Source organism: Lolium rigidum, chromosome 1 (genome assembly GCF_022539505.1).
Source record: "Lolium rigidum isolate FL_2022 chromosome 1, APGP_CSIRO_Lrig_0.1, whole genome shotgun sequence".
In the NCBI taxonomy this organism is placed as follows: domain Eukaryota; kingdom Viridiplantae; phylum Streptophyta; class Magnoliopsida; order Poales; family Poaceae; genus Lolium; species Lolium rigidum.
Genome location: NC_061508.1, coordinates 358,065,441 through 358,075,482, shown reverse-complemented (window position 1 = coordinate 358,075,482; position 10,042 = coordinate 358,065,441). Strand labels below are relative to the sequence as shown.

Below are 10,042 nucleotides of genomic sequence, written 5' to 3'. Positions count from 1 at the left end.
TGAAGGGAGAGCCTCGAATTTTCAGGCTCACAACCTAGCTAGATTTATGCTTTCTTTTGGAGTAGGCCGGTATGTATGGCTGGGCACTCCGTATGATACAAACATCCCTGTAAACATTCTTGCAAATTAATAAAATCTAGCAGGTTGTCTAAAAAGAAAAAATCTAATCTAAGCAGTACCCTCCGCTGCAGAACTATAGGGGGGCCGAACCATGGGGGGGGGGGGGGGGGGGTCTAGCCCCTGCTCGCCCCCTGCTTCCGCCCCTGTATTGGCCTCTGGCCCCTATAAATATATGAGATAGCTATCCCTAGATGGTTGAGCAGTTCCCCAAACACATACATTTTACACACCCATTCAACTTAGACAGGAAAGTCATCTACAAAAAGACAATCAGAAAAATGGACAGAGTCTACAAACAGGCGCTAGATACATAGGCGCCAGTGACATCAGGACTATATATATAGGCTACACAGAGAAAGGTTGACGAAACAACCAAACTACGCTGGTTTACAAAATGTAGAAACAGAAAACGTGTGTAAGAATTTTAACGAGCTAGAAAAAAAATCACCAAAAATCCTAAAAAAAAAGGCACCTTATAGCTTGGGTTTTAATTAATCTTGGCCTGTCATGTTCTCAAAAACTAAGGCGCTGGATCACTTCGCCATTCAGATAAGCGGTTTTTTGGAACCTAGGTATGGAATGCAAGTTTTCAAAATCGAACCCTAGCACTCTCCATTTGTCGAGAAACTTAGCAATTTCTTTCATTCTCAAATGCTTTCTTCAGCTAAAATATCCACCCTCACTATGTCACTTCGTCGTGGAAGAACTAGGCACCACCCAAAGAGAAATTCTTCTGCTGGCTGGAAATGAGAAACAAATGCTGGACGGCGTACATGCTACAAATCACGCTACGGCGTACACCCTATGACCGAGAATATTGTGACAAAGGCCCCGTGCTTGCAACAACGCTCTGGCCTGTTTTCTATGAAAATGATATACCTTTCTATGGCTAATATTCTGTAGCAGAAAAACAACAGGATGCTGCTGCAACATTTCCTAGGTTTCTCTATTTTTCTGCCTTTGGGGCAGTTAGCGATGTCTCAATCGCCTGCTTCCAGGATGAATAACACATTCAAAAGAAATTTTAGGAAAACCCCGTGAAAAGACTAAATAAATTTACACATGCAAATGTTCTGTTACTTGTACGATTATACATTATCATACAAAAAATTCTTCTTATACCCATTGGAAAAAAAAACAAATTTGGTGCGCCAAAATAGAAGTCCTTTTGGCACTAGAATGTATGTTATTGCCCTGAAAAGATTATTTCCTTTCATGAAATGTTGCAGCCATGTGTTGCTTGAATATTTACGTGTCTAAATTCAACGCAACTTTTCAACACTACAAAATTGTTTCCTTTTTCACCCAAGGGTATGTGGCATCGGGTTAGTAGTACCCATTCTTGTGAGTAGGCTATCAATAGAAAAAAAAAACTATTATGAGTTTGACATGGCTAAGGGCTATCATGTTAGAGCAGGTCGCAGTTGAATGCCTCTTGTGGTACAACCCCTACCAGCGGGAAGACCAACATATGTGAAGTCAAAAGAGTCGTACACACGAATAACCTACAAATGTAGAAAATAGAATGGCACAAGGTGTAGGCAATTTTGATCTCTTTATTAATCTCTTCTCGATGATACGAGAGTCCCTCCTATACAATGGACCAACTAGCTCAAAGAGATAAGATCCATAACTTAGCATTGTTGGTTAAAACCTTGACCTGGAAAGGTGAATTAAGGGGCCACCTCTTAGGCGGTCCCCATGGTTTCCTAACAGATCGGCTTTCTATCCTGTTGAGTACAAAGGCAAATAACAAATATATGAATGCCAGTAAAAAATAACATTTTTTAGAACACATTGCACTAAGAGGGGTGGGAACAGAAGTTTTCGGCTCCACGAAAGATAATTTATGTTATTATTCTCAAGAAAACATAAATCAACTATTTATGCAAGAAATAATGTTACCATACTCAATGTACATCTATACTAATTCCATAAACTGCTCACTAACCTCATTGTAGACCGGCAAGGGATCTATCCATCTGAAGGTAAAGAAAATACACCAATCAGTAAAGAAAATTACTCTAACAGAATTAACTTCCATGACACAAAGAACGATACACCACCTGTAATAATTTAACTCGCTTAAAACATCAGCAGACATTGTCTTCCTCGCTATGCTGCCATCACTTTGCTTCTTTACAACAACCTAGTAAAGATATCCGATACATCGATGATTAGAACATATGTGAGCAATTTTAATTCCTACAATAGTAAAGAAAAACTATCTCCACCGATATGTTGCCCTTCAAAGTATCTTCTTCCATATGTTCCTTGCAAATATCCAGCAACATTGCACTGAACTGGCATTATATGATTTGAATAATGTTGTCAAAATTGCCTATTTTATATGATTAAAAAAATTAAATATACAATAGCGAAAAATGCCGGAAGACTAAATCACCTTCGGAGCAGTACTGAGGACTTCTCCAGCACATTCGACTAAAACATCACCAACGCAAAGCCCAGCTATATCAGCAGGTGATCCTTTGGCCACCTAATAATTTAATTATTTAGCTCACCTTGTATACATATGAATACCACTATCTGTACTGTAGAAATTTTGGAATCTAGATAGACCATAGTATAAAAATCATAACTAGACATATAATCGCGCATTAGTAATTCAGCAACCCTGCATTCAAGGAAAACTAGGTACTGATGTCGATTATGCGAATAGCCTTTCTATGAAAGTGTACGATTTCCACCCGGGTCCAATAGCAGCCTAAATTTGGGATGGTTTTCTCCACTACAAAAAGTTATGATTTTATAAGGTATCATAATTATGCAAGAATATCTACCAAGTGTAGTAGTGCCATCCATGTTGTGAAATCCACAAAAGATTATTAACAAAGACTTATTACCATTTATAATAGCAAAAATGTCTACGATCTCAGTTCACATTAGGAAAATAACTATTCTGGAAACAAATACTGTGAACTTTTCGTGAGCTAGATAATTAATTAATAAACAACAATAAAGAAGAGTTTCCTACATTTGAAATATACAAACCCTTGCCAGCATATGCACATCTCTCCAAAACTCTAATAGGCAACATCTCAAGAGGCGTATACTTGATTCCAAGCCAAGGTCGAATTATTTCTCTACAAATAAGAAGTTATTAATCACATGCAAGGTTGCTAAAAGCATTATATCTTGCCAGGTATCGATGAAATTTGCAGTGTTGTCAATAGGAATGGACCTACCCATACCTCCGCCAATGTTTCAAGCATCTTAATATAACAGACGTTGAAATAAACGGAGTGTGTTTCTCTCTATAGAAATTGAGGCCCACAACATGACCATCAGAATTTACAAGGGGTCCTCCAACACCCGTCTAGTCAAAATAAATAAATGATTACAGACATGTTGACCAAATGGCATCCAAAGCAAAAGCAGAAGAGCAATCAAAATAATGCACCAAAAATCATACGCAGATAACCAAAACTTATTGTACCTAGACATAGACATATTCACATGAAGAAACTATGACAAGAAATAAAATTAATGCAACTGTCATTTATACACGTAAATAGGTAACCACATCAAACATTTTATTTTCATATATATCTAATTTTTAAAACTATAAAAAACATTTTAATGATGTAAATCATGTATACCATGGTTGTGCTTGATGCTAATATTGCCCATTTTAGTGATGTAAATCATCCTATGATTACCATGGTTGTCCGACAGCTTGACACTAGAAGCTCCGAGCACTCGAAGGTACTAGCTTCTTTCCTGATTTTGCCCTTTGCGCACATCACTCCACCATGATCATAGAAACGTCCAATTGCTAGCACCGCTTGATAACGTCACTCACCAGAATTGCCTCTGGGAGTTTCTGATCAGATTTCACTTCAACAACAGCTATGTTATAGTGAAAGTCTACCATAGATATGGAGCCATCCAAGATATGCGCATTCGGTAGACACACCTTGATCTACAATCGGTACCAAGACAACAAACCTCATGTTAGAAAGAAAAATACATATTGTGTACTACAGGTACATTAGCGAGGAACTATACATTGTCTCCGTTTAAAATATCCGGCTATAGCCAGGCTATAGCCGGGCTACAGCCCGGCTATAGCCTTTCGCGAGGCCTGCGGCTATAGCTAGAGGCTTTAGAGGTTATAACAGAAATAGCCGCTAATAGCCCGACTAAGACTATTTAGCCTTAATTTAGCCTCATAGCCGCTAACTTCCCGCCAATGGCCCCATAATTTTGGACCAAAATTTTCAGTCGGCCGGCCCATTTGCTTGGCGAAATAGCCACCAAACTCTAGTTATGTAATTATGGGCATAACTATGTCCTAAACTACGTAATAATGTTGTAATATTTAGACAAAACTATGTATTTAACTATGTGTGAACTATTATGTGTATCTCCTATATGAAGATGTTATTATGTTATTAATTTGTGAATTATTGATATATATATATATATGACTATATGATGCCCAATTTTTTTTTCATTATTTAGCAAATTCGCTATATGGCTATAGCCCGCTATAGCCCGGCTATAGCCTTTCATAGTTTAAAAAAAAATCGCGGCTATCGGCTATAGCCCGCTATTTTAACCAGAGTACATTGTAGGTTGCACCCACCTTTACATCTGGAATCACACTGTTATTTGCATTAAGAACCCTTACTAGGGTTGCCGAAGTTAAGATTTTGGTAGTATCTGTAGAGCCCTTAGAGCATCTCTAGTGGATGGTGTATATGGTCGTCCAACACAAGTATAGACGATGTGAGGCAAAAAAGGCTCTCCAGCGACTCGTCTAAACGGAGGTCTAAATTTAGACGACCACCCAAAACTGCTACCCATCGTCCAAACCTGGACGACCGAGCCACGACGTCGAAACACCAACCGCTCGCGCTAGTGCTACCTCCCGCCCCCGTCCGGAATCCTTGGAGAGGCACCACTCCCGCGAGCTCGCCGGCGCGCCTGCCCGCCGTCACGAGGTATGCCCTGTCCCTTGCTCAAATGACTGAGAGATGGTGAGGATAGCTCGCCGGCGCGCCTACCCGCCGTCACGTGGTCAGGACGAGATCGATCTGGCCGCCGCCGCGGCCTTTGTCGCCGGATTCGTTTGATCTGGCCGCCACCACGACCTTTTGTCGCCGGATTCGTTTGACCTGGCCGCCGATGCGGCCTTTGTCGCCGGATTCGTTCGATCTAGGCAGAGGAGAGAGCGCAGGGGGAGGCAGGGCAGCACTTCTGGGAAGGGGATGGGTGTTGCTAGGTGGAACGGAGGCAGCAGATGCCCACGAGATGGTGCTAGAGCATAGAGAAGGCACGCTGCTACTCACTTGTTTCACGTGTGCTACTGCTAATTGTTGGTCATAGTATTTCCCTTCCAATCGATTTGGTTTAATATAGCTGCAGAAGTTTTGAAGCTTTGTGGTGGGCATATACAGATATACTGCTGTTTGGTATACTGAAATTGAAATTGAAATTTGCTGCTGTTTGTAGATACTGCTGGTACTGCTTTGTTTGTACTGATTTTTGACTTGTTGTTTATTTAACATATAGATGGACAAGTCACAGTTGAGCAACTCACAGATGGACCTCTCAAATGAGATCAACTCACAAATGGACAACTCGTCATTTCTGGACATGTTGAATGTAGGTGGTGACACACATTGGGGTGGTACACCAGATAGTACACCAGATCATCTTTATTTCTAATCTGTTGATGCATCTGAATGAAAGCACTCAACTCTTCTGCATGTGTACGAGATACTTTGACTCTTTCTCCCATTGCCTCATAAGTGTAGTTTTGCCGACCAGTGTGTCGCTCCTCTTCAACTATCATATTATGCATTATGACACAAGCTTTCATGACATCACCAATTTCTTTACGTTTCCATCCTTTCGCAGGTCCTCGAACAATGGCAAAACGAGATTGCAGAACTCCAAAGGCTCGTTCCACATCCTTTCTAGCCGCCTCTTGCCTTTGAGAAAAATGTTTCTTCTTTCTGGTTGGGGGAGATGGTATGGTCTTCACAAATGTTGCCCATTTTGGATATATGCCATCTGCAAGGTAATACCCCATTGTATACTGATGACCATTGACAGTATAGTTCACTTCTGGAGCTTCACCTTCAGCTAGCTTTGCAAACACATGAGAACGTTGTAGAACATTCAGATCATTGTTAGACCCTGGTAAGCCAAAAAAAGCATGCCAAATCCAAAGATCTTGTGAAGCAACTGCTTCCAAGATCATTGTGGGTTCTTTCACATGGCCTTTAAACATGCCATGCCATTTTTGGGGCAATTTTTCCAACCCCAGTGCATACAATCTATACTCCCTAACATACCAGGAAATCCTCTTTCCTCCCCTAATGCAAGTAATCTTGCAGTATCTTCTTCATTTGGAGATCTCAGGTACTTATCCCCAAAGATTTCACAAACTTTGATCACAAACTTCTTGCAAGCTTCTAAATTTGTAGCTTCCGCGGAACGGATGTACTCATCGGCACCATCAGCTGCTATTCCATAAGTTAGCATCCGCATTGCCGCGGTCATCTTTTGCAATGGATGCAAACCAAGAAGTCCACAAGCACTTCTTTTTTGCGTAAAATAACCATCATAATCATGTTCAAGTATATTATCAACTATGCGATTGAACAGAACACGGGACATCCTAAACCTGTGCGTAAAAAGTAAATGAGACAGGGAGGTGAAACATAGGCAAACATAGAGTAATGTACTAATTAATTACGAACCTTCGACGAAAGAAGTGTTCAGGATAGCTAGGATTTTCTCTGAAGTAGTCATTCCAGAGAAGAACAAATCCGGCACCTCTTGATCGATCGATTGTCTGACGACCATGCTTGGAACCGCCATGGCGTCGAGCATTCCCCTGCTCTTCCTCCTCGCGCTCAGCAAATGCTGCAAGAATGAGTTCGTCGTCGTCGGATGAAGATGACGACGAATTCATAAGCATATCTAAAGAGGAAATGTTTCCACTCATTGTGTTGTGTGAGAGAGAACAAAGGAATCTGGAAGAGAGATGAGTGAAGGCACAACCAAGAATGATGGATGAGAGGTGGGAGGGGGTGGTATATGTAGAACTGAAAACTAGCCGTTGGAAAACTAGCCGTTGGAAAACTAGCCGTTGAAAATATAGCCATTTGAAATATTGAGTGATGGTTAAAAGATATTATTAAAATATAGGAGAGAGATTATAGACCTTCTAAATATAGACCATCCACTGAAAAACTGGGAATGTCTAAAAGAGAATCTTTTTAGACCATTGTCTATATGAACATATAGACAACCAAATATAGACCATCCACTAGAGATGCTCTTAGATGGTATCACGCATCCGGAGCAAACTCTTATCCTCTTTTCATCTGGAAAGTAGAAACAAATAAGTAGGGATCGAGTCAGTATGATGCAAGCCATGCATTGTATATGGAGGAAAATGCTAGCGGGAAGGAGAAACAGGAACACCTGAAAATGAAGCGAGACCGACGACGGACCGTGAAGCTAGCAGAGCCACTTTTCGAGCTTTGCAACTCCGGGAAATGCCATCGTCAATGTCGCAGAACTCAGTCTCCACTGTGAGGTTGCAACAATCTTTAGATTCTCTTCGAACTGCAACAAGATAATTTTTATGCTAATTTTCGAGAAAGATACACATCAAGTGCGAAAAGTATTCAAACTGCAAAATCTTAACTAACACTCCTATGTCCACGTGGGCCAAGGTTTGCCGCATCAGAAAAATAAATACACTGCAGGGAGCTAAGACTAGCCCCAATGGGAGTATCATAAGTAGTATCATGCATGCCATGTTGGCAAAAATCTGATGTGTCACATCAATTAATGAGGTGAGAGATGAGAGTAGTATCATAATATGATACCGTATCATGACACATAAACCTAGAAAATTTCATGACAAATACATCATGTACACACATTTGCATTGAGATTCTACAAATCATTAAATATGACATAAGTATGATACCATATTATGATACTATGCATTGTGAAGGTGGTATCACAAACTAGTATCATGTGCATGATACTAGTATATGATACTTCCCATTGTGACTAGTCTAAGAGCCACGCGCAACACACAAGAAAGATGCAGTTGTACTAGGTTGATTAACTACTGGTGCCTTTGAGGGAAAATGATGCATCTCTGTAACTAGAGACGTGAACATCTTCACAAATTATAAATAACACCATACTCTGGTGAAGAGGATTTCACCGCACGCTTCCATCTACTAGGTAGTAACGTACAAACACCGTTGATGACAGATTGCTGAGAAAAAAATACACGGACATAGTAGAGTCGTCACTACCGGCAAGCCATATCTGTGCCTTCTTTGCCTTTTTTGTTTCTGTTGATGATGATTTAGTGATAACACGTATTCCTTTTGTTATTTCTCTGGAGTTATCAAAAAGTCTGGTTCTTTGGGAGAATTACTAAAACGATCACGAATTCCTTCTTGTCTTTTTTTTTATTGGCTGATAGTTCATTCAGTATTAGTTTCTCAATTGCAATTCCGTAGCCTCTAGAACTAGGTATGATGTTATGATAGTAGTACCTTGTGCAGCATCGTTGGGTCGATTAGCAGTAGCAGCATAACGAGCCTTAATTCGTCTGAAGTTGTCTTTGAACTCTTTAGGATCTTCAGCATCCGATCCGGTGGACTCCGTTGGAGAGGATGAACTGAAGCTGGTGGACTCCTCAGATGCGGCCCTTCCGTCGGTTGTCTCTGTTTAGAGAGAATCGGGGATTGAGCAAATGAATCCACAAGTGTTCTATTCCATCGATGATCTTGATACTTATACAATGCCAAGGGACGCGAACGGAGAGATGCGTCCGTTCGCAGGGGACATGGAGGCGCAGCGTCGGTTGCCAAAGAGCAACCGCATCGCTAATTACAAGTGAGGATTAACCTCTTATTTATCTAATAAATAAATCCTAACACTCCCCCTAATCCTTGCTTGTCCTTGTGATCGATCATCCTGGGAATAGTCTCTTCCAAAAACCCTGTGGGAAAAATAGAAGAGAAAATACCATATGCCATGAAAAACTCCTTCCGAAAACCCTGTGGGAAAAATAAGGAGAAAATGACATATGTCATCCATGCTTGTACTGATATTGCCTCATTAAAAACCTTTCATGAGAAGGCCGTTAGGAAAACTCACAAAGGAAAAGAGTGCAACATCGAAGATCCGATGATCTTCAACAGGTTATAACTGGGGAGATTTCTCCTCCGGAATCTTGCAAGTCACGAAGCCTCCTCATACCAATTCCATGTACATATTTATGAAATAATGAACTTGGTAGGGACTTGGTAAACAAATCAGCGAGGTTATCACATGACTTCGTTTGTAAAATCTTTATTTCCCCTCCGTTCTGTAGCTCGTGGGGATCATCGATGGAATAGAACACTTGTGGATTCATTTGCTCAATCCCCGATTCTCTCTAAACACGTTATCAGCGCGTCTCTACCGAGAGCAAACAGCCGGAACTCCGGCGATCACCGGAGAAGGACCAAGAACAACAAAAAGGTGAGAAAATGCCTGCAGGAGGTTTCATTGGTTTCCTCCTGCATCTTCTTCGCCAGGAAAGTAGCCGGAGCCGCCTTGTCGCGCGCCGCCGCCATGGTGCTGGTGGACTTCGCCGCCACAACCGCCATACGCAGTGCCTTCGACACCTCGGTGGCCATCGCCAGGTCTTCCGCCGGAACGAGCGCCACCGCTACGGCTTCCGCTGGTACGGAGGTCGCCGCCATGGCCCTCGTCGTGGTCGCAGAGGTGGTGATGGCGCAGGGCCATCGAACGCCCAAGCCGTCCCACCCGCCCCACTGGTGATACCGGAGGCACAGCCGCCGCCGGCGTGGATCCTCGCCGGACCAGCAACGCACAACCTCTTCGCCGACGAGGAGATGGAACC

At 41.8% G+C, this 10,042-nt stretch overlaps 1 protein-coding gene and 1 pseudogene across 1 annotated transcript; both read right to left on the bottom strand.

Moving 5' to 3' along the window:
• Positions 1-359: 359 nt before the first annotated feature.
• Positions 360-4,950, bottom strand: LOC124665771 (annotated as a pseudogene).
• An 860-nt stretch (positions 4,951-5,810) lies between these two features.
• LOC124665759 lies at positions 5,811-9,015 on the bottom strand. The gene is made up of 6 exons (XM_047203143.1): positions 8,937-9,015; positions 8,685-8,855; positions 7,614-7,728; positions 6,447-6,778; positions 5,914-6,234; positions 5,811-5,815 (listed from the first exon to the last, which is right to left on the bottom strand). The coding sequence occupies exons 1-6, from the start codon at positions 9,013-9,015 to the stop codon at positions 5,811-5,813; spliced, it is 1,023 nt and encodes a 340-aa protein (XP_047059099.1).
• Positions 9,016-10,042: the final 1,027 nt, after the last annotated feature.

What these genes read in the sequence shown, in the direction of transcription:
- LOC124665759 (XM_047203143.1), bottom strand. Translation starts at nt 9,015, where the DNA reads ATGCGGTTGCTCTTTGGCAACCGACGCTGCGCCTCCATGTCCCCTGCG. An exon ending in CTCTCCGTTCGCGTCCCTTG is followed by an intron (nt 8,856 to 8,936) that starts GCATTGTATAAG and finishes CTCTCTAAACAG; the next exon opens with AGACAACCGACGGAAGGGCC. An exon ending in ACCCAACGATGCTGCACAAG is followed by an intron (nt 7,729 to 8,684) that starts GTACTACTATCA and finishes ATCTTGTTGCAG; the next exon opens with TTCGAAGAGAATCTAAAGAT.